Source organism: Cetorhinus maximus, chromosome 24 (genome assembly GCF_964194155.1).
Source record: "Cetorhinus maximus chromosome 24, sCetMax3.hap1.1, whole genome shotgun sequence".
In the NCBI taxonomy this organism is placed as follows: domain Eukaryota; kingdom Metazoa; phylum Chordata; class Chondrichthyes; order Lamniformes; family Cetorhinidae; genus Cetorhinus; species Cetorhinus maximus.
In genome coordinates, this window is record NC_135902.1 from 24,194,240 (window position 1) to 24,217,300 (window position 23,061).

The 23,061-nt window shown below is 44.4% G+C and overlaps 1 protein-coding gene across 2 annotated transcripts in view; it reads left to right on the forward strand.

Annotated features, from left to right (window-relative positions):
• rsad1 (radical S-adenosyl methionine domain containing 1) overlaps positions 1 to 23,061 on the forward strand; it is a 49,384-nt gene that overhangs the window by 20,323 nt on the left and 6,000 nt on the right. Inside the window, exons 5-8 of one of the 2 annotated variants that reach the window (XM_078570863.1) lie at positions 2,191 to 2,254; positions 5,569 to 5,716; positions 16,952 to 17,006; positions 21,735 to 21,838. In XM_078570863.1, coding sequence (XP_078426989.1) covers positions 2,191 to 2,254; positions 5,569 to 5,716; positions 16,952 to 17,006; positions 21,735 to 21,838 — 371 coding nt within the window. The remainder of the gene's footprint in view (positions 1 to 2,190; positions 2,255 to 5,568; positions 5,717 to 16,951; positions 17,007 to 21,734; positions 21,839 to 23,061) is intronic. The other variant, XM_078570865.1, reaches the window with a different exon arrangement.

Here is a 23,061-nt window from a genome sequence, read left to right on the forward strand (position 1 = left end):
GAGGTCATATTGAGCTTGTAGAAGACATTAGTTAGGCCTCATCTGGAGTTCTGTCTCCAGTTCTGACACCATAATTAAGGAAGGATGTGAAGGCATTGGCGAGAGTACATTGGAGGTTCACAGGATTGATTCCGGGATAAAGAACTGTAGCTATGAGGATAGATAGGAGAGGTTGGGACTGTTTTCCTTGGAGAAAAGAAAGCTGGGAGGGGACATGATAGAGGTATTCAAGACCCTGAGGGTATAGACAGAGTAAATAGTGAGAAACTATTCCCACTCGCGAGCATCGAGAACTAGAGGCCACAGATTCAAAATAATTGGCAAAAGGAGTAAATGTGAAGTGAGGAAAACATTTTTTCACTCAGGGTGGTTGGAGTCTGGAACAAACTCCCTGAAAGGGTGGTGGAGGCAAGTTCGATTGAGGTATTCAAAAGGGAATTGGATTTCTACCTAAAAAGTGAGAATGTGCCAGGTTACGGGGATGAGGCAGGGGAGTGGGACTAGGTGGAATGCTCTTTCAGAGAGCCAGTGCAGACTCAATGGGCCGAATGGCTTCCTTCTGCATTGTAAAGATACTGTGAGTATAGAGGGAGCTTTATTCTATCTAACCTGTGCTGTACCTGAAGATTCATTTGGAAGAGGAAGTAGATACTGGGACACTTGTTTAATGAGTGGTCTAGTTGGGTGACACAAGAAAAGATGTTGAACACTCAATGACAAAGCTCTGGAAGATGGCGACTGGTCATCTTCTCAAGGTAGGGTGAGCCTGGCAACTGGGCACCCTTGGTAGTGTAATGTAGATAAAAATAGGGAAAGCATTTAAAAGGAGAGAGACCTTCCTTGTCCCTGTGTCATCAACATACCACCCCCTCCCCCCCCCCCCGAGCCCCTCCCTATTCTTCCTCCACAATGACTCAGCGTGTGAATGCATTGCCTGGTCAGTACTGAGCCCCACAGATCAGGAAATTGGCAGTGTTCGCTGCTGAGTTAGCTGATTTCGGCTTGAGCAGTGATGGGTAAAGGGAGTGTCATCATTGGCCTCAGTAACCCCGGGCTAATGCAATGTTAGAAATTGGCCACAATCCTGCTCCCCACCATTGCCCCGTGATTCCCACCAGGCAATGCATGCTTGAACACACCCTAGTCCTGCCTCTTGCATACTGAAGGGACAGGCGGGTGGGGCAGCAGAGAGTAGCCCATACTTGTGTAGACTGCCCTCCAGGGAGTATCTGCACCTTCAGAAGAGCAGGGGAGTAGGTTAGGAAAAAGGGTAGGCTATTCAGCCCCTCTGCCATTCAGTTAGATCATAGTCCAGAATTAGAGGTCAAAAATTTAAGGTAATTGGCAAAGAAACCAGAGGGGAGATGAGACGTTTTTATACAGCAAGTTGCCATGATCTGGAATGTGCTGCCTGAAAGGGCATTGGAAGCAGATTCAATATGAACTTTCAAAGAGGAATTGTATTTATACTTGAAGGCAAAACATTTACAGGGCAGAGTGGAATTAATTGGAGAACAAAGGGCCAGGACAAGTATGATAAGCCAAAGATCCTCCTCCTGTGTCTGGTTCTTTGAACAGTACTCATTATCTATCCATTACCTATCTCTAAGGGGAGTTAGTGGCATAGTGGTAATGCTCCTGGACTAGTAATCCAGAGACCCAGGCTAATGTTCTAGCACATAACAGCTGGTAGAATTTGAATTCCGTTAATAAATCTGGAATATAAAGCTAGCCTCAGTAATGGTGACTGTGAAACTATCATCAATTGTTGTAATAACCCATCTGGTTCACTGATGTCCTTTAGGGAAGGAAATCTTCCATTCTTACCTGGTCTGGCCTACATATGACTCTAGACGCACAGCAATGTGGTTGACTCATAAGTGTCCTCTGCAATGGCCTAGCAAACCACTCAGTTCAAGGGCAATTAGAGATGGGCAACAAATGCTGGCCTTGCCAGCGACACATACATCCTATGAAAGAATAAAGAAAAATTATTAACAATCTTTCCTATTGAAAAGTGGCATTCCATAATAAAGTGTCTGCCCTTTAGGCTTCTGATCTGTTCTGTCTCACAGCACCCTCTGATGTGTCTGTATATGGTATCCTTTCAGTGAGTTATGGGTTCCTGACAGAACTGCGGCTGTCTCTTGTGCTGTTACACTGCTTACCAGTGGTCTGTTTATTTCCCAGGGAGCTGTGTGTCTACATAACCTGGGCTATTGGAGAGGAAGGCAGTATCTCGGTGTGGGTCCAGGTCAGTTATCCACTACTTCAATGTACATTCCTTGCACATCACTTGTGGAATTTGAAGTGTATACAAGGATCACGTGGTGAACAGTGGGCAGTATGTTACACACCTGTCCTTACCCTCTTGCACCAGGCTTCAGCTCCAGCCCAGGCTGCTGGAATGAATCCCCCACCTCCCACCGGCAGCTGGAAGGCTCACAAGTGGACCTGGTTTGAACAGTCTGTGGTCAGGCTGTGCCAGACATGGACTCCCAGCACAAACTTAGCTTAAGTCAGCACCAAGGTTGAGAAATTGAGACTTGTAGCACTGATATTTCAGGTGCTATGTGATCTGCAAAATTCCCAAAATAGCAGGCAGGACAGCACAGGCACGTTGCCAATTGGGAATGCACTGCCTGCCATATTGAGTAAAGACAATTAGAGGCATCTGGAAGCCAGCCTTAGACTGTTTGCCTACTTTAGGTCACCAGTGAGCTTCATCAGAAACCAGCTCCAGGGATCCTCAGCAACAAAGAAGGCAAAATTACTTATATCAGTGTGATGCAGGAGCAGGAATGTTCCATCTGACCTTACGCTCAAGGATCCCTTGATTGCGAGAATGATTAATGGAAGTTAAGTCGAGACCACATAACGTTGAACTCAGTGTTAGAAATGTGTTAAAGTGTTAAAAATTGTTAGATAGCTGAAGAATCTTTTACTATTACATGAAGCCTTCTTATATTCACTTTCGTTCTGGTTGTTTTTGTTGCCTGCTCTAGAGACTTGAGCACACAATCTAGGCAGACTCTCCCACGGCAGTACTGTGGGAGTGCTGCACTGTTTTCCAGCTGATACGTTAAACTGAGGCCCCTGCCGACTCAGGTTGATGTAAAAGATCCCAGGTCATTATTAGAAGAGCCAGGGGAATTCTTTCCAGTATACAAGGCCAAAGTTTATCCAATAAATAGCACCTAAAACAGATTATCTGGTCACTATCCCATTTATTTCTTTTATTCATTCTTGGGATGAGGGCATTACTGGTAAGGCCACCATTCTTTGCCCATCCCTGATTGCTTTTGAGAAGATGGTAGGGAGCTGCAGTCTATTTAGTGTAGATATATCCACAGTGTTGTTAGGAAGGGAGTTCCAGGATTTTGCATGAAGGATCATGTAACTGATGGAATGGCGATTATAGTTCCAAGTCAGGATGGTGTGTAATATGAAGGGAAAATTGCAGATAGTGGTGTTCCCACTCATCTGCTGCCTTTTGTTCTTCTAGATAGTGGAAGTTGTGGGTTTGGAATATACTGCACACTGCTGCAGTATATGCTGGAGTGAATGTTTAAGCTGGTGAATGGTGCTGATCATGCGGGCTCCTTTGTCTTGGATGGTGATGAGCTTCTTGAGTGTTGTTGTCCAGGCAAATGGGGAATATTTGAGCACACTCCTGACTTGTGCCTTGTAGATGCTGGACTGGCTTTGGAAGCCAGAAGCTGAGTTACTTGCTGCAGAATTCTCAGCCTCTGACCTGCTCTTGTAGCCATAGAATTTATACGGCTAGCCCAGTTCAGTTTCAGTGCAATGACATCCTCCAGGATTTTGATGGTGGGGGGTTCAGTGATGAATGCAGTTGAATATCAAGGAGAGCTGGTTAGATTCTCTCTTGTTGGGGATGGTCATTGCCAGGTACTTGCGTGGCAGGAATGTTACCTGCCACTTATCAGCCCAAACCTGAATGTTGTCCATGTCTTCCTGCATACGGATATGGACTCATTCAGTGTCTGAGGAGTCGCAAATGGTGCTAACCATTGTGCAATCATAAGTGAACATCCCCATTTCTGACCTTACGATGAAGCAGCTGAAGATGGTTGGGCCTAGGACATTACGCTGGGGAACTCCTGCAGCAATGTCCTGGGGCTGAGATTATTGACTTCCAACAACCACAACCATCTTCCTTTGTTCTAGGTATGACCCCAACCAGCAGAGAGTTCCCCCATAGACTTCAATTTTGCGTGGGCTCTTTGAAGATGCACTCTGTAAAATGCTACCTTGATGTCAAGCATAGCCTCTTGATGTTGTTACAACATTGTCTCTGTTGTATCCAGTGTATTCAGCCATTTGTACTCAGCCATTTCCTGATATGGTTGTAAATGGTTCAGCCTTATCTCTTGTACTGATGTGCTGGGCTCCCCCATCTTTGTGGAGCTGCATCCTTCAGTTAGTTACTGAATTGTCCACCACCACTGGATGTGGCAGAACTGCAGCACTTTGATCTGATCCATTGGTTGTGGGATTGCTTAGCTCCCATCTTTAGAATGCTGCCAACCTGGTGAAGCTACAACTCCTCAGTTTTAGAATGCCTGATGCTGTTCCTAGCATCATCACCTACATTCCTCATTGGCCCCTTTGTAATGGTTGAGTGAGACATATGCTGGCTGGTTGAATACAATTCTAGTGCTGCGAATGGCCCACAGCGCCTCTTGGATGTCCAGTTTTGAGCTTTCAGATTTGTTTTGCGTCTATCCCATTTAGCACGGTGGTAGTGCCCCACAGCATGATGGAAAGCATCTTCAGTGTGAAGATGGGACTTCATCAGAAGGACTGTGTGGTGATCACTCCTACCGATACTATCATGGACAGGTGCATCTGCAGACAGATTGGTGAGGATGAAGCCAAGTACGTTGCTTGTGGGAGCTTACTGTGCTCAAATTGGCCACCATGTTTCCTACGTTACAACAGTGACTCCACTTCAATTCAATTCAAACTTTATTGTCCATTTGGAAATTCATTGTGGATATGTCTGTTGTTCACCAAAAATCACATACAATGAAAAATAAAAATTACACCATCACAAAAATCTGACTCTGATTTAAAAATCGATGAAAACTTAAAGGAAGTAAACTGAAATGATAAGCAATGTAAACTCCCATGTCACCACTATGCTCCAACATCTTACATCCATCCCAGCCTCTAAACTTAAACTTCTAAACTTAGACTCTGTCTGCTTTACGAGATGCTTGTTGATCCATTTTGTGAATGTCTTTTTCTGCACGCTGTCATGCCCATCTTTGTATATCACCAAAATATCCTCTTAGGCCTGAATATACTCCTCCTCCTCAGTGGAGGTGGTCAGTACCTGAGCCGGCACGTAACCGATCATGGCGGCAGCGTTATGGCCACAGCCCTCGTCACCTCCCTGGTATCAGTGACACAGTACAATGGGCCTCTCTCCCACTCCTGTCCCTCTCTTTGAAAGTACCTAATTGGCTGAAAGAGCTTCAGGACATCCTGAGGTTGTGAAAGGTGCTATATCAATGCCAGTCTGTCTGTCCCTCCTCTTAGGTGCTCATGGCAGGTTTGTACCCTTGGGTGAGGGTAAAACACAGAGAGAAGCCAGGATACAGACCCTGGAACCTAGTAACTGGCTCAGGGAGGTGAGACGGTTTGGTCATGGAACCAGGAAGAGAGTGCAGCAGAGCGAGCTGGATATGTGAGTGTGTATACTTTACATTTAATGAAATAGATATGGGAATAATTGTAAATCAGTTCTTTAAAACAGGTGCTCACATTTCACTGGGGGCTGAATGTACTCTTTCCAATCCTAATCAAAGTAAAGACTCCTCGAGCTGTATGTGTTGGTTTTATGATATTAAATGTAACAAATCATGCTCTGGGGACACTGGTTCAAATCCCACCATGGCAGAACAAAGAAAAGTACAGCACAGGAACAGGCCCTTCGGCCCTCCAAGCCTGCGTCGATCATATTGCCCGTCAACTAAAACATTTTGCACTTCCAGGGTCCGTATCCCTCTATTCCCTATTCATGTATTTGTCAAGCTACCTCTTAAACCTCACTATCATACCTGCTTCCACCACCTCCTCTGGCAGCGAATTCCAGACACTCACTACCCTCTGCGTAAAAAACTTGCCCCGCACATCACCTTTATAGTTTTCTCCTCTCACCTTAAATCTATGTCCCCTAATAATTGACTCTTCCACCCTGGGAAAAAGCTTCTGACTATCTACTCTGTCCATGCCACTCATAATTTTGTAAACTTCTATCAAGTCGCCCCTCGATCTCCGTCACTCTAGTGAGAACAATCCGAGTTTCTCCAACCTCTCCTCATAGCTAATAACCTCCAGACCAGGCAGCATCCTGGTAAACTCCTCTCCAACGCCTCCATATCCTTCTGGTTATGTGGTGACCAGAATTGCACGCAATATTCCAAGTGTGGCCTAACCAAGATTCTATACAGCTGCAGCATGACTTCCCTGCTTTTATATTCAGTACCCCTGCCAGTGAAGGCAAGCATGTGCACTTAAGGGTTCGGCCATTTACTGTATAATTCCTGCCTGTATTAGACTTTCCAAAATGCATTACCTCGCATTTGTCCGGATTAAACTCCATCTGCCATTTCTCCGCCCAAGTCTCCAACCGATCTATATCCCATTGTATCCTTTGACAATCCTCTTCACTATCTGCAACTCCTCCAACCTTGGTGTCGTCTGCAAACTTGCTAATTAGCCCAGTTACATTTTCCTCCAAATCATTTATGTATACCACAAACAGCAAAGGTCCCAGCACTGATCCCTGCGGAACTCCACTAGTCACAGCTCTCCATTCAGAAAAGCACCCTTCCACTGCTACCCTCTGTCTTCTATGACCAAGCCAATTCTGTATCCATCCTGCCAGCTCACCTCTGATCCCGTGTGACTTTATCTTCTGTACCAGTCTACCATGAGGGACCTTGTCAAAGGCCTTACTGAAATCCACGTATATAACATCCACTGCCCTTCCATCGTCGATCATCTTTGTCACTTCCTCGAAAAACTCGATCAAGTTAGTGAGACACGACCTCCCCTTCACAAAACCATGCTGCCTCTCACTAATACGCCCATTTGCTTCCAAATGGTAGTAAATCCTGTCACTAAGAATCTTCTCCAATAATTTCCCTACCACTGACGTAAGGCTCACCTTATTGATTAATTGAGTAAGGCAGCTGGTGGAATTTAAATTCAATTAATAAGTCTCAGTAATGGTGACTGTGAAACTGTTGTCAATTGTCTTAAAAACCCATCTGGTTCGCTTTAAGGGAGAAAATCTGCCATCCTCACTTGGTCTGGCCTACATGTGATTCTAGACCCACTGCAATATGGTTGTTTCTTAAATGTCCTCTGAAATGGCCCAGCAAGCCATTCCGTTGTATCAAACCACTACAAAAACATTGAATAATGAAACCGGATAGATCACCCGGCATTGACCTAGACACTGGAAATGATAACAGCACATTCAACCCTGCAAAGCCCCTCCTTACCAACATCACGCAACAGCCTGACATAGTCATACTCACGGAATCACATCTCACAGGCAATGTCCCAGACACCAGCAATACCATCCCTGGGTATGTCCTGTCCCACCGGCAGGGCAGACCCACTAGAGGTGGTGGCATAGTGCTGCATAGTTGGGGGGAGTTGCCCTGGGATTCCTCAATATTGACTTGGACTTCATGAAGTCTCGTGGCATCGGGTCAAACACGGGCAAGGAAACCTAATTACCGACTACTGCCTCCCCTCAGTTGATGAATCAGTACGCCTCCATGTTGAACACCACCTGGAGGAAGCACTTAGGGTGGCAAGGGCACAGAGTGTACAGTGGGTGGAGGCCTCCAATGTCCGTCACCAGTAGCGCCACTACTGACTGAGATGGCCGAATCATAAAGGACATGGCTGCTAGACTGGGTCTTTGGCAGGTGGTGAGGGAACCAGCAAGAGGGAAAAACCTACTTTATTTCCTCCTCACCAATCTACCTGTCACAGATGCATCCGTCCGTGACGGTATTGGCAGGAATGACCACTTCACAGTCCTTATGGAGACAAAGTCCCATCTTCGCATTGAGGATATCCAATCCAAAGTTGTGTGGCACCACCACCGTGCTAAATAGGATAGATTTTGAACAGTTCTAGCAACTCAAAACTGGGCATCCATGAGTCGCTGTGGGACATCAACAGCAGCAGAATTGTACTTAACCACAGTCTGTAACCTCACGGCCCGGCATAGCCCCAACTCTACTATTATCATCAAGCCATGGGAATCAGCCCTGGTCCAATGAAGAATGCAGGAGCTCCACCAGGAGTAGCACCAGGCATACTTAAAAAATAAAATAAAAACAGAAAATGCTGGAAAACATCAGAGATAAAAACAAAAAACTACTGCGGATGCTGGAAATCCAAAACAAAAACAGAATTACCTGGAAAAACTCAGCTGGTCTGGCAGCATCGGTGGAGAAGAAAAGAGTCAATGTTTCGAGTCCACATGACCCTTCAACAAAACTGAGTATAGTTAGGAGAGGGGTGAAATATAAGCTGGTTTAAGGTGGGGGGTGGGGGGAGAGAAGTTGAGGGTGGGGTGGTTGTAGGGACAAGCAAGCAGTGATAGGAGCAGATAATCAAAAGATGTCACAGACAAAAGGATCAAAGAGGTGTTGAAGGTGGTGATATCAGGTCTGGCAGCATTCGTGCAGGGAGAAACAGAATCAATGTTTCGAGTCCAATATGACTCTTCCTCAGAACCGATCAATTGGAAACGGAGGAAAACTCTGCTGGTTGGAGTCATACTTAGGCCCAACCACCAATGTTTCATCAATGACCTTCCCTCCGTCATAAGGTCAGAAGCGGGATGTTCGCTGATGATTGCACAGTGTTCAGCACCATGCGTGACTCCTCAGATATTGAAGCAGTCCATGTCCAAATGCAGCGGAAGACCTGGACAACATCCAGGCTGGGGTGACAAGCGGCAAGTAACATTCGCAGCACAGAAGTACCAGGCAATGACCATCTCCAGCAAGAGAGAATCTAACTATCACCCCTTGACATTCAATGACATTACCATATATGAATCCCCCACTATCAACATCCTGGGGTCACCAGAAACTGAACTGGATTAGCCATATAAGTACTGTGGCTAGAAGAGCTGGTCAGAGGCTAGGCGTCCTGCGGCGAGTAACTCACCTCCTGACTCCCCAAAGTCTGTCTGAAATCTACAAGGCATAAGTCAGGAATGTGATGGAATACTCTCCCCTTGCCTGGGTAAGTGCAGCTCCAACAACACTCAAGAAACTTGACACCATCCAGGACAAAGCAGCCCCACTTGATTGACACCCCACCCACAAATATTCACTCCCTCCACCACTGACGCACAGTGGCAGCAGTATGTACCATCTACAGATGCACTGCAGAAACTTAGCAAAACTGCTTAGACAGCACTTTCTAAACCCACAACCACTACCATCTAGAAGGACAAGGGTAGCAGATACATGGGAACAGCACCACCTGGAAGTTCCCCTCCAAGCCACTAACCATCCTGACTAGGAAATATATCACCGTTCCTTCACTGTCGCTGGGTCAAAATCCTGGAACTCCCTCCCTAACAGCACTGTGGGTGTGCCTACACCATATGGACTGCAGTGGTTCAAGAAGGCAGCTCACCACCACCTTCTCAAGGGCAATTCAGGATGGGCAATAAATATTGGCCTAGCCAGCGAAGCCCACATCCCTTGAATGAATAAAAAAAATGATGGAATACTCTCCACTTGGATGAGTGTAGCTCCAACAACACTCAAGAAGATTGACACCATCCAGAATAAAGCAGCCTGTTTGATTAGCACCCTATCCACCACCTTGAACATTCACTCCCTCCACCACCGACGCACCATGGCAGCAGTGTGTACCATCTACAAGACACACTGCAGCAGCACACCAGTGTTCCTTCAACAGCACCTCAAGCCCGTGACTTCTACACCTCGTAGGACAAGGGCAGCAACCATATGCCATCATGACTATTACCATTCCTTCACTAAGATAAAAACAAAAAGCTAAAAGCTACTGCGGATGCTGGAAATCCAAAACAAAACAAATATTTTTAAATCTAACACTAAAACCTTTAGTCTTTCCACCCCACCCCCACTAGAGCTGTACTTTGAATATCCTGTTTTCCATTCTTAATTAGCACTTTTCTCAGACAAAGACCACCACCTTCAACACCTCTTTGACCCTTTTGTCTGTGACACCTTTTGATTATTATCTGCTCACACCACACCCTCAATGTGTCTCTTCCCCCCCCCCCTCCACCCCCACCCACCTTAAACCAATTTATATTTCTCCCTTGTTGAAACTATGCTGCAGTTCTGCCGAAGGGCCATGAGGGCTCGAAACGTTGACTGATTTCTTCTCCGCCGATGCTGCCAGACTTGCTGAGTTTTTCCAGGTAATTCTGTTTTTGTTTTGTTTTTACCATTCCTTCACTGTTGCTGGATCAAAATCCAGGAGCTGCCTTCCTACTAGCACTGTAGGTGTACCTACATAACATGGACTGCAGCTGTTCAAGAAGGTGGCTCATTACCACCACCTCAAGGGCAATTAGGCTGGCCCTAGACAGCAACACCCACACCCCTGAAAGAATAAAAGAAACAAATGAGCATCTTAGTAACAGGTCACGTTGCACCTCAAGTTAGCAAGGCCATAAGGAAGCAAACCATGTCCTAGATTTTATTTCTAGAGGGACAGAGAGTTATGCTACACCTGCATTGAACCTTGGTTAGACCATACTTAAAGTACTGCGTGCAGTTCTGGTCGGCTTTTTATAAAAAGGATATAGAGGCACTGGAGAGGGGTCAGAGATTTACAAGGATATCAGAAATGTTGGGTATTTATATCAGGAAAGGAATATTGAGTAGGCTGGATCTTTTTCTCTCTTGAAAAAAGAAGGCTGAGGGGTGACCGAGGTCTTTAAAATTCTGAAAGGTTTTGACAGAGTGGTTACAGAGAGAATATTTCTACTTGTGGGAAAGAGCATAACCAAAGGCCATCAGTATAAGAAATACAATAGGGAATTCATAGAAGTATCGAACGGTAACACTGCTGAAAGAGGCTATTTGGCCCATCATATCCAGGCTAACTCTGTGGGAGAGCAATTCACCGAGCATCACTCCCCTGCCTTTTCCCTGTGGCCCTGCAAATTTTTCCTTTTCAGATAATGATCCAATTCCTTGCTGAATGTGTTGATTGAATCTACCTCCACCACAATCTCAGGCAGTGCATTCCAGATCCTAACCAAAGGTTTGCCTCATGTCGCTATTACTTCTTTTGCCAATTACCTTAAATCTATGCCCTCTGGTTCTCGATCTTTTCATGAATAGGAACAGTTTCTCTCCATCTACTATGTCCAGATCCCTGACAATTTTGTATACCACAATCAAACCTCCTCAATCTACTCATCTCCAAGGAGAACAGTCCCGGCTTCTCCAATATATCTACATAACTGGAGCTCCTCATCCCTGGAACTGTTCCCATGAATCTTTTCTTCATGATCTCTAATGTCTCCACATCCTTCCTAAAGTGTGGTGCCCAGAACTAAACACAATGTTCCAGTTGAGGCCGAACCAGTGTTTTATACAAGTTGATCATAATTTCATGCCTTTGTATTTTATGTCCCTATTTATAAAGCCCAGGATCCTGTATGCTTTATTAACTGCACTCTCAACCTGTCCTGTCAGCTTCAGTAACTTATACACATATATGCCTCAGGTCCCTCTACTCCTGCACCCCTTTTAAAATTGTACTATTAATTTTGAACCAAATCATTTCTAAAAGCTTCCCATTGGCAAGATTAAACTTGACTGACCTGTAGTTGCTGGGCTTACCTTTACACCCTTTTTTGAACGAGGATATAACATTTGCAATTCTCCAGTCCTCTGAGACCAATTCTGCATCTGAGGATGATTAGAAAATTATGGCCAGCGCCTCCACAATTTGGACCCTCACTTTCCTCAGTGCCCTTGAATGCATCTCATCTAGCCCTGATGTCTTATCAAATTTAAGTACAGTCAGCCTATTCAATATCACATCCTTATCAATTTTAAACCAATCAAGTGTACGAACTACCGTAAATCCTGGCTTATAATCAACCTGGTGTATAAGATGACACTATTTTTCCAGTCCCAAACATCACCTTTTTGCATAAGTTGACCCCCGCTTTTCAGCCACACTATGCTATACTCAATTAGTAGTCAGCCTCAAATTTTTACCACAAATGTATGTTTTACTTTACCTTATAACTGGGCACACAGGATCAAGCAGGGCTGTGTTGCAAAGATGAATGGGAGTTTAAGATGGTCACTCTTTGCATCAGATGCTGATGACATTTCAAAATGGTGACCACCCACACTTCACGGTTCTCTTTTATATTTGGCATATAAGTCAACTCCTGTTTTTGGAGGGATTTTTCAAGGTTTCAAAGGCCGACTTCTATACTGACATCCAAGGTAGCTCCTCTTCCACCATGACCTGGGCAGGACCTTCTTCCTTGGTAAAGACAGTTATAAAGTATGCATTTAGTACCTCAGCCATGTCCGTTGCCTTCAAGTGTAGATACCTTTTTTGGTTCTTAATTGGCCCTTTTATACCACCCTTTTATTATTATACACTGAAAGAAGATTTTTGGGTTGCCTTGTATGTTTTCTGACAGTCTCTTCTCACACTCTCTTTGCTTCTCTTATTTGCCATTCAATTCCCCAGTGAACCTTCTATATTGAACCTGATTCTAAATTGACAATTGTCATATGCACCCTTTTTCTGCTTCCTTTCACTCTTTCTCTTTCGTCATCGAGGAAGCTCTGGATTTGTTTCCCCTAACCTTCCACCTTGTGGGAATATACCTTGACTGTACCTGAACTATCTCTTCTGTAAACATAGAAACTAGGAGCAGGAGTACGCCATTCGGCCCCTCGAGCCTGCTCCACCATTCATTATGACCATGGCTGATCATCCAACTCAATAGCCTGCTCCTGCTTTCTCCCCATACCCTTTGATCCCTTTCGCCCCAAGAGCTATATCTAATTCCTTCTTGAAAACAAACAATGTTTTGGTCTCAACTACTTTCTGTGGTAGTGAATTCCACAGGCTCATCACTCTCTGGGTGAAGAAATTTCTCCTCATCTCAGTCCTAAATGGTCTACCCCATGTCCTCAGACTGTGACCCCTGGTTCTGGACTCCCCCACCATCAGGAACATCCTTCCTGCATCTACCCTGTCTAGTCCTGTTAGAGTTTTATCGCTTTCTATGAGATCCCCCCTGATTCTTCTGAACTCCAGCGAATATAATCCTAATTGACTCAATCTCTCCTCATATGTCAGTCCTGCCATCCCAAGAATCAGTTGGGTAAACCTTCGCTGCACTCCCTCTATAGCAAGAACATCCTTCCTCAGATAAGGAGACCAAAACTGCACACAATATTCCAGGTGTGGTCTCACCAAGGCCCTGTATAATTGCAGCAAGACATCCCTGTTCCTGTACTCGAATCCTCTCGCTATGAAGGCCAACATACCATTTGCCTTCTTTACCGCCTGCTGCACCTGCATGCTTACCTTCAGCGATTGGTGTACGAGGACACCCAGGTCTCGTTGCACATTCCCCTCTCTCAATTTATAGCCATTCAGATAATAATCTGCCTTCCTGTTTTTGCTTCCAAAGTGGATAACCTCACATTTATCCACATCATACTGCACCTGCAATGCACTTACCCATTGTCCAAATCACACTGAAGCATCTCTGCATCCTCCTCACAGCTCACTCTCCTACCCAGCTTTGTGTCATCTGCAAATTGGAGATATTACATTTAATTCCCTCATCTAAATCATTAATATAATGTAAAGGCAGCCCATTGTTCAGTACAGTTTTGCCTGACAACATTTGATTCCAGTTGACCTGAGTCAGATCTATTCTCACTCTAATGAAGTTGGTTCTGCTCCAATTTTTAAAATCCATTCATTTATGGGACGCAGGCATCGCTGGCTAGACCAGTTAGCCCATCCTTAATTGTCCTTGAGAAGGTGGTGGTGAGCTGCCTTCTTAAACCACTGCAGTCCATGTGTTGTAGAAAAACATGCAGTGCTTTTAAGGAGGGAGTTCCAGAATTTTGACCCAGCAACAGTGAAGGAACAGCGATATAGTTCCAAGTCAGGATGGTGTGTGGCTTGGAGGGAACTTGCAGGTGGTGGTGTTCCCATGTATCTGCTGCCCTTGGTGGGAGAGGTTGCAGGTTTTTTTCTTCGTCTGGATCACTTCTTGTCCTTTTCCTTAATCAATCTAAATCTTATGCAATGATCACTGTCTCCTATATGTTGTCCTACTGTCACTTGATACACTTGTCCCAACTAATTCCCAAGAATCAGATCCAGCAGTGCCTCCTTTCTCATTGTACTGGAAACAAACTGATGTAGAACATTTTCCTGAACACACTCTAGAAACTCTTGCCCCTCTGTGCCCTTTAAACTACTACTATCCCAATTTATATTCAGATAAAGTCCCCCATTATCTATAATTCTTGGACTTCTCTCTAATTTCCTTGCAAATTTGTTCCTCAGAATCTTTCCCGCTAGTTGGTGGCCTATAGAATATACCGAGCAGTATAATTGTGCCTTTTTTGTTCCTTAGTTCTAGCCAAATAGCTTCTGCCTTTGACCCCTCAGGGGCATCCTCTTTCTCCAGCATGGCAATGTTCTCCTTAAACAGTTCAAACATGCCCCCCTCCCCCTTTTTTTCTTTCCCTATCTTTCCTGAGCACGTTGTATCCAGAAATATTTAATACCCAGTCCTGCCCTTCTTTGAGCCAGGTCTCCATTATCAACACATCATATTTCCATGTGGCTATCCTAGTGCCTGCAGCTCACCAACCTTATTTACCACACTCCACGCATTAACATCCATGCACAGTATGCTAATTTAGTCTTTATTACTTTCTCACTCTGGCCCCATGTAATTTCTTACTATTTCCTATTCTATATCTATTCTACATCTGCATCTCCCAATTCTTTGCGTACCTCGGTGTCCCCCTCTAGTATTACATCCTGGTTCTCACACCGCTGCCGAAATAGGTTGAACCCTCCTTAATAGCAAGGAAATTGGTCCCAGTTCTGTTTAGGTACAACCCATCTGGCCTCTATAGGTTCCATCTCTCCCAGGACTGGGCCCAGTGTCCCAAAAATCTAAAGCCTCCCTCCTGCACCATCTCTCCAGCCATACATTTATCTGCTCTATCCTTCTATTTCTATTCTCACTACCACTCCAGAGATTACTACTTTTGATGTTCTCCCCTCCCAACCCCCTGCCCCGGGAGTGCACTACAGCCATTCAGTGACACCCTTGACCCTGGCACCAGGGAAGCAACATACACATTAACATCTGCAGCAGCAGAAACACTTGTCTGTTTCCCTAACTATTGAATCTTTCACCAGTATTGCTCTTTCAGTCTTCCTTGTACCCCCCTGTATAGCTGAGCCACGTGTAGTGCCATGGACTCGGCTCTGGCTGCACTCCCCGGATGTACTATCACTCTCATCAGTATTCAGAACTGAATACTGGTTGGAGAGTGAGATGCACTCAGGGGATTTACGCTCTACCTGCCTGTTCCTTCTGTCCCTGCATACTCTCAAGCAGCAGGTAACTACATCTCTAATAGTGCTATCCACAAAGCTATCAATCCCATGGATGCGTTGCAGTGATGCCAGTTGCTGCTTAAACTCCAAAATCTGGAGCTCAATCTGCTGCAACTGACCACAATGGTTATCCAGTACACAAGAAGCATCCTAGAGTTCCCACATGGAACAGGAAAGAAACTTCTTTATCCAAAGGGTGATGAGTATGTGGAACTTGCTACCACAGGGAGTGGTTGAAGTGAATAGTATAGGTGGATTTAAGGGGAAGCTAGAGAAACAACTGAAGGAGAAGGGAAAGGAGGCTGAAGTGGAGCATAAACACCAGCATGGGCTGAGGGCCAAGTGGTCTGTTTATATGCCTCTTATCTCATGTAATCCTATATGATAACAGAAATACCTCTCTTGAAAGGAAAATGAAATATTGCAATCAATACAAATCCATTCTTTTATAAATAACTGTTATAAGAGCCGTTTAAAAAAAAGTTGTTATTCTTTGGTTGGAGGCCCAGTCATTTATTGCCCATCCCTAATTATCCCTGAGGAGTTGGTGGTGATACCGCCTTGAACTGCTGCAGTCCATGTGGTGTAGGTACACCCACAGTGCTGTTAGGGAGGGAGTTCCAAGACTTTGACCCAGTGACAGGGAAGGAAAGGCAATACGATTCCAACTTCAGACAGTGTGAGAGACTTGGAGGGCAACTTGGGGTGGTGGTGTTCCCAGCATCTGCTGCCCTTGCCCTTCTAGGTAGATTAAGTTGAGAATTTGGGAGGTGCTGCGGAAGAAGCCTTGGCGAGTTACTGCAGTGCATTTTCCCATTGAGAGTTCTTCCAGTCTGGTCATGATCTCTTTGTTCCAGAATAGCTCTGAATTTTGAATGGTTCCAGCTTCTTGAATGTTCCTGAAAACAGTTTCAAACATCTCCTGGATGTGAATGACTATTGGCCACATTTGAAAGCAACTGCCCGTCACACAAACAACTGGCAAAACCTACTCTGAGAGTGTTTGATTACATGATGGAGTGGGAGCTTTACTCTGTATCTAACATATGCTGTACCTGCCCTGGGAGTGTTTAATGGGACAATATAGAGGGTGCTTTACTCTGTATTTTACCTGTGCAATAACTGTCCAGATAGTGATTGTTCATACTAGCTGCGTGAAGTGGAAATTATTCAATTCACAGCATGAACATCCTCATCAAATTGAACTTGGAGTTTTTATGTGTGTTTCTTGTAGATTGGAGGAATTACTGGTGATGGGACTTCGAATGAACGAGGGAATCACACACCAGGTAATTGGGATGAGAAATCTTTAAATCTGTTAATCCTGATTGCTGTGACTTCCACCAGTTATGGACTGAGCAAACTACAGTCTGAACACTGCGCAACAGCAATTCAGTTCGATGCTCACTGGGTTATGTACCCTCAGCTAGTGTAAGGTGACTGGTTCAGAGCCTAAGTGTGGTGGCAGTGATATCAAGTGATACTGATAATCTTTATATGTGCTTAAGAAGTCAGTGCACTTGTGTTCACACAGAAGCAATCACACCCAATTTCACATTTGCACAATCAAAGAATTACACACCGCAGAAGGAGTCCTTTAGGCTCTTCATGTGTCTGCAGGTTATTTGAAAGAGTTATCTAATTAGTCCCACTTTCTGCTCTTTCTGCATAGCCCTGAAAATGTTTCCTTTTCAAGTATATATCCAATTCCCTTTTGAAAATTACTGCTGAATCTGCTTCCATCATCCTTTCAGACAGCATCTTCCAGTTCGCAACTTACTGTAAAAAGAAAACCTCCTCATCTTTCCTCTGGTACTTCGGCCAATTACTTTAAATTTGTCTCTTCTGGTTTCTGACCCTCCTGCTAATGGAAACGGTTTCACCCTAACAGCTCTATCAAAACCCCTCATACATTTAAATAACACGATTAAATCCCCCCTTAGCCCTCTCTACTATAACGAGAACAATTCCAGCTTTTCTATCTCTCCATACAATTGAAGTTCCTCATCCCTGGAACCATTCTCATAAATCTTTTCTGTGCCCTCTCTAAAGCCTTCAAATCCTTTCTATGATGTGGTGCCCAGAATTGGACACTACTCCAGCTGAGGCCTAACCGTTTCTTTTATAAAGGTTTCACATAATTTGCTTGTTTTTGTGCAATCACCCTGCATTTACACACCAGGACAATGATGCACCATTTCAGATGTGCAAGTTGTTTCTTTTTAAAGTAAAGACCTGCATTTATACACAACCTCCAGATGTCCCAAGTGCTTTACAGCCAATGGTGTACTTTTGAAGTGTAGTCATTGTTGTAATGCAGGAATATCAGCAGCCAGTTTGCACACAGCAAGACTTCACATATTGCAATGAGATTAATGACAAGAAAATTTGTTTCTAGTGATGTTGGTTGAGGATAAATATTGGCCAGAATTTAACATCTTTCCATCTGTGAGAGATGACTAGAATGCAGCCTCAGAACCTTGGTGAGGTCAGATGAGACCATCTGCTGCACTTCCTTTGATGGCTGAACAAGCTAATTCTGGAAAAGCAAAGTTTTCCACAAGTACCATGTATGCAAGTTGTCCTTTGCCGGTGGTGTGGGATGATCTCTGCTGACACCTTGTTTGCAGGGCAGGCATCTTCTTTGGAGCTTCTGAAAGCACATGTCATCATGATAGCAAACTCCTACCCAGAGCTGGTGTCGCCATTTACATTGGTTATCAGCTTTTTAGCTGATAATCAGTTATCAGAATTTCCCACCTCTCATGATTGAGGTTGTGGGCTTTCATTTCTCTTTTGACAGCATCTTTGAATCAGAGCTTTGGACTCTTTGGCCTCTTTGCATGGGCTACCTTCCTGTTTAAGCATATCCTTGAGGATACAGCCATCTTCCATCCTGTGCACATTCTCTAGCCATTGGAGCCGCCTTTGCTTGATTAGCTTTGCAGGTTTGCCCTAGAAAGAACTGTTTCATTGGCAACTTTGCCTTGATACCTGTGATAACACCCCTGCTCTTCTTCAAATAGTGTTAATTATATTCACTTAAGAGGGCAGATAGGGCCTTGGGTTAATGTTTTATCTGAAAGACAACACTTCTGACAGTGCAGAGCTCCTTCAGTATTACACAGGGAGTCTTGGCCTAGAGAGGGTTTCGAATGCATGACTTTCTGACTCAGGAAAGAATGCTACCAACTGCCTGCTGACACCTTATGTCCCTAAGCTATCCACTGTTAGATAAGATGGGACGGGTCATGTCTGTCACCTTGAACCAGAGAATGCCCCCACTCCTCAAATTTGCCTCTCTGAAGTACTTGTGGGAAAACCAGAGTCTTTGGGAAGGGTGGCTTTAATGTGTTCCTGTGCTCTCCCTGCTGATTAGTGACAGTAGTGCAGTGCTATTAGTAGAAGTATATTTATTTGGTATTGTGCTCAACAATGTCTGATTTTCATATAACCTCCCCTTCCCTGTGTTACTGACCTCAGAGTGTTTTTCATAGTGAAAATCTAGGGTTCATATTTAGCCTCGTCTGACAGCCCCACCTAGAGTGTACGATTTCAGAGTTCGCACCACAGATAACTAAATAGGCAGTTGACTAGTCATAAGTATTTTTAAGATAGTTTATTGAGTTTGTTAAGAAACGGCAGTTTAGATATGATACATTAACTAATTAGACAGGAAATCAAGTATACGACCGTTAAAAGCTTGTGATAACAGCATTCCGCTCTCTAGTCAAAGCAAACTCTTCCCTCGACCTCTTGAACTTCCTCCTCCTCCTCTGGTCCATCTTCCATCTGAAGAAGGCAGCTGCCCAACGAGCACTGCCACCTCAGCAGCCCCGCAGCCTAACAGCCCACTATCACAGTATGACACCAATCTACACACCCCTTTTGTGGGCTGGTAGGTGGGATGGTAGTCAACCATCTATCTATTTTGACCAGTGGATCCAGGACAGGTACTCCAAACATCAGGGTGTTTGTGAGTCACCCCGCTCGAGGTCAGCTTTTTAGTTTACATCTTGCTGAGGGTCATATCCTGACCCTTTTTAAACAATTGCATAGATGAGGGGTTCAGTAGACATCATCTTAACTTAGGAATGTCAACATGAACTAAGTGACCTTGCCTGTTTCCACAGACTGTTTAAAAATTGTTGCCTTTTTAGAAAGCTTTTCAGGGGGTGTTATATTTTGCAAAAAATATGTTTATTCAAGACCCCAATTTCTTACAAGAGTGATGTCTGAACTCCCAGACACTCTTGTGACCAGAGGCACTGTTTTAAACTGCAAATTGATAGTCTTACTGTCCACAAGACAGTAAGAATGTTTCCACTGATGTTTGGCTAGATGTTTCCACCTGAATGTATTTTTTAAATGATGATGGACCTGAAGTGTTTTTCCTGTTTTAACTGTTAAATTTAATGAATTGGGAAAAAAGCCAAAACTTCTTTTCCAGCTCAGTTATTCCTTATTAACAATGCTCAGCTAAATGATGGCCCTCCCCAGCCACCATGCTTCAGTGATACCCAGGCCTGGCTGAGGGTGGAGGGACAAGGACAAATGGAAGGGAGTGGGGTGTCCGGCAGCTACACTATGCTCTGTGCCCCACCCCCCGCACATCAGTTGAACTTTTGTAATGAGGCAAATATCCAGGGAAAGCTGATGAGAGATGGATCTATCTCAACATCCCCCAAGTTCTCAGAGTTTCAAGAGTTTAAATTATGAGGAAAAATGTAGGAAAATCTCGAATAAAAACAGAAAATGCTGGAAATACTCAGCACGCCAGCCTGCATCTGTAGAGAGAGAGGCAGTTACCATTTCAGATCAATGAACCTTCATCAAATGAAACATTAGCTCTGTTTCTCACCACAGATGTTGCCTGACCAGCTGAGTGTTTCTAGCATTTTCTGTTTTTATGTCAGATTTCCAGCATCTGCAGTATTTTATTTTAGTATTAGGGCAATCGCATTTGTCTTCCCTGAAAACAAGGAGTTGTTCAGTTGAACTAATGGAAGTTTTTAAGATTATGGCAGGAATTGAGAGCAGGAATTTGGGCAGGTTGCTCACTGCCAGGGAAACGGAACTTGAGACCAAGAGGAGAATTCAGGAGGAATTGTTAATCATGGGGGTACAGGTGTGGAATAAATTATTAGAGAAGACTATTGAAGCAGCCAGTCTCAATGGGGCCATGGGCAAATTGGATTGTTGGAGAAAGAGGCTGAGGAATTTGAGGAGAAAGTGATGAGATAGAGTCATAGAATTATTATAGGACAGAAGGAGGTCATTCAGCCCAACGAGTCCATGTTGGCCCCCTGTCATGTAATCAAGTCAGTCCCATAGGGATGAGGGATGTGGGGAGAAAGTGGGTATATTGTGGTGAGGCATATGGGGAGAAGAAAGGTTGGGTGGGATTGAGGGATATGGGGAGACGGTGGGTATTTGGGGTTGAGGGATATGAGGATATGATGGGGATGAAGGATACGTATAGGTGAGAGCCTGGCAAGGTCTCAACTTTTAAAAATGATCACCTTTGTTTTCAAACCTCTCCACAGCCACCTTCTTTATCTCTGTAATCTCTTCTAAGACCTCTGCCCTTCTCCAGCCCTGGCCTCTTAATCCCCAGTTTCATCACTCTGGCATTGATGGCCATGCCTGGCTCCCATGCTCTAGAATTCCCTCCCTAATCTAACTGCCCCTCTCTCCTCCTTTAAGCCCCATCTTAAGCCTACGTCTCTGGCTAAGCCTTGGATCACCAGTCCTGACATCTCCTTAAGTGATTCAGTGTCAAATTTTATTGGCAAACTTTCCTGTGAAGTTTTGGGATATTTTACTGCCTTAAATGTGCTACATAAATACAACTTGTTACGGGGAGAAGGTGCTGAGAGATATGAAGGCAGATGGGGATGAATGAGGGTTACGAGAGGAAAGGTGGGGCAGTGGGTTGATGGAAAGAGATTTGGGTGATATCAGCATGCTGTTCTCTCTTCAGTTGTGACTCATTTTGAAAAGCTTCTGTTTGCCAGTTGTGGTTGCAGTGTTCACCTGGCTTCAGTCTACAGGAGGCACTGGGGGATACAGCTGAAGTGAAGCAGTACCTGGAGGAGCAGCTGCTTGTTCTGGATGACAGGTAAACGCTGCTGGTTTATTTTCTAATCTTGAAGATTTTTTTTCTGTGGAATTTGTTTTGCTCCCTGTCCCCTCTAGGAGGAGATGTCACTTTTTCAGGATACATTCCCACAGACAGTCCAGCTCTCCAATCTTTCACCTCAAACAGTCATTCTTGATTGGGTGTAGCTAGTGAATATTGATAAGATGTTCAACAGGTGAAGCAGAGCCTCACCAGGCCTAATCGCCACCCCACCCCCGCCACCTCAATGTCCAAGTCAGAGATTAAAAAGCACTTTCCACCAGAGAGTGATCAGCTCAGAATCATTGACTAACTTTGTCTCTGATGTTTAATAAAAACAGAAAATGCTGGAAGTGCTTAGGAAGTTAGGCAGCATCTGTGGAGAGAGACACAGTTATTCTCGCTTTGTCTCCAGAAGCCTGAACTGCTGAACGTTTCTAGCATTTTCTGCTTTTAGTTTAGATTTTCAGCATCCACAGCACTTTGCTCTTATACATAATACAGGAAAATGTTGTGACTTACACTGCACCTCTTGTACTGCGCCCCCCTCCCCATCCCATCTCTGGCCAGGCTCCATCTGCCCCCCACCTCGCACCCCAAGCTTGACTCCTGCCCCACAATATACCCCATTTCTGCTGATCTGTGATGATGTGGGTCCTGTTCCTCAGCATATTAAATTTAAAGTCTTTGAATGCTTCCATGCCATAGCTCCAACCTACCGCTATTAACTCCATGACACTTGCCCTTCCTCCCACATGCTCCAACCTTTTGATCCTGACTTCCTGAGCGTCTCACTGTCTCGTCTCCCATTATGAGTGGTGGAACCTTGAGCATGCCTAATCCTTTTCTCAATTTCCTCCTTCCACTTTTCTACTTCCCATATGTCTCTTTTGGAAAGTTACTCAAAACCTACCTATTTCTCCAATCACTGCTTCTAATTCCTCTCCTTTGGAATCCCTTTTGTTCCATGTAGCAACTCTTAAAAGATTTATACTATAGTGCAAAATGTCACATTTTAACAAGAGCAGATTCAGCCCCACTCGTCCAGTATTGGCTATTTTACTGGGGATTACAATAAAATGTAATGTGGTGAGAATTTGCAAGTTAAATATTTCCAGCATTTGGGCTTTTATTTTCCTTTTTGAGCAGGTTGTGTTCCCTATGTCTTACATTCAGCTTTCCTAAAATTTCAGCATTAGATTGTGTTGTTAAAAACTACTGCC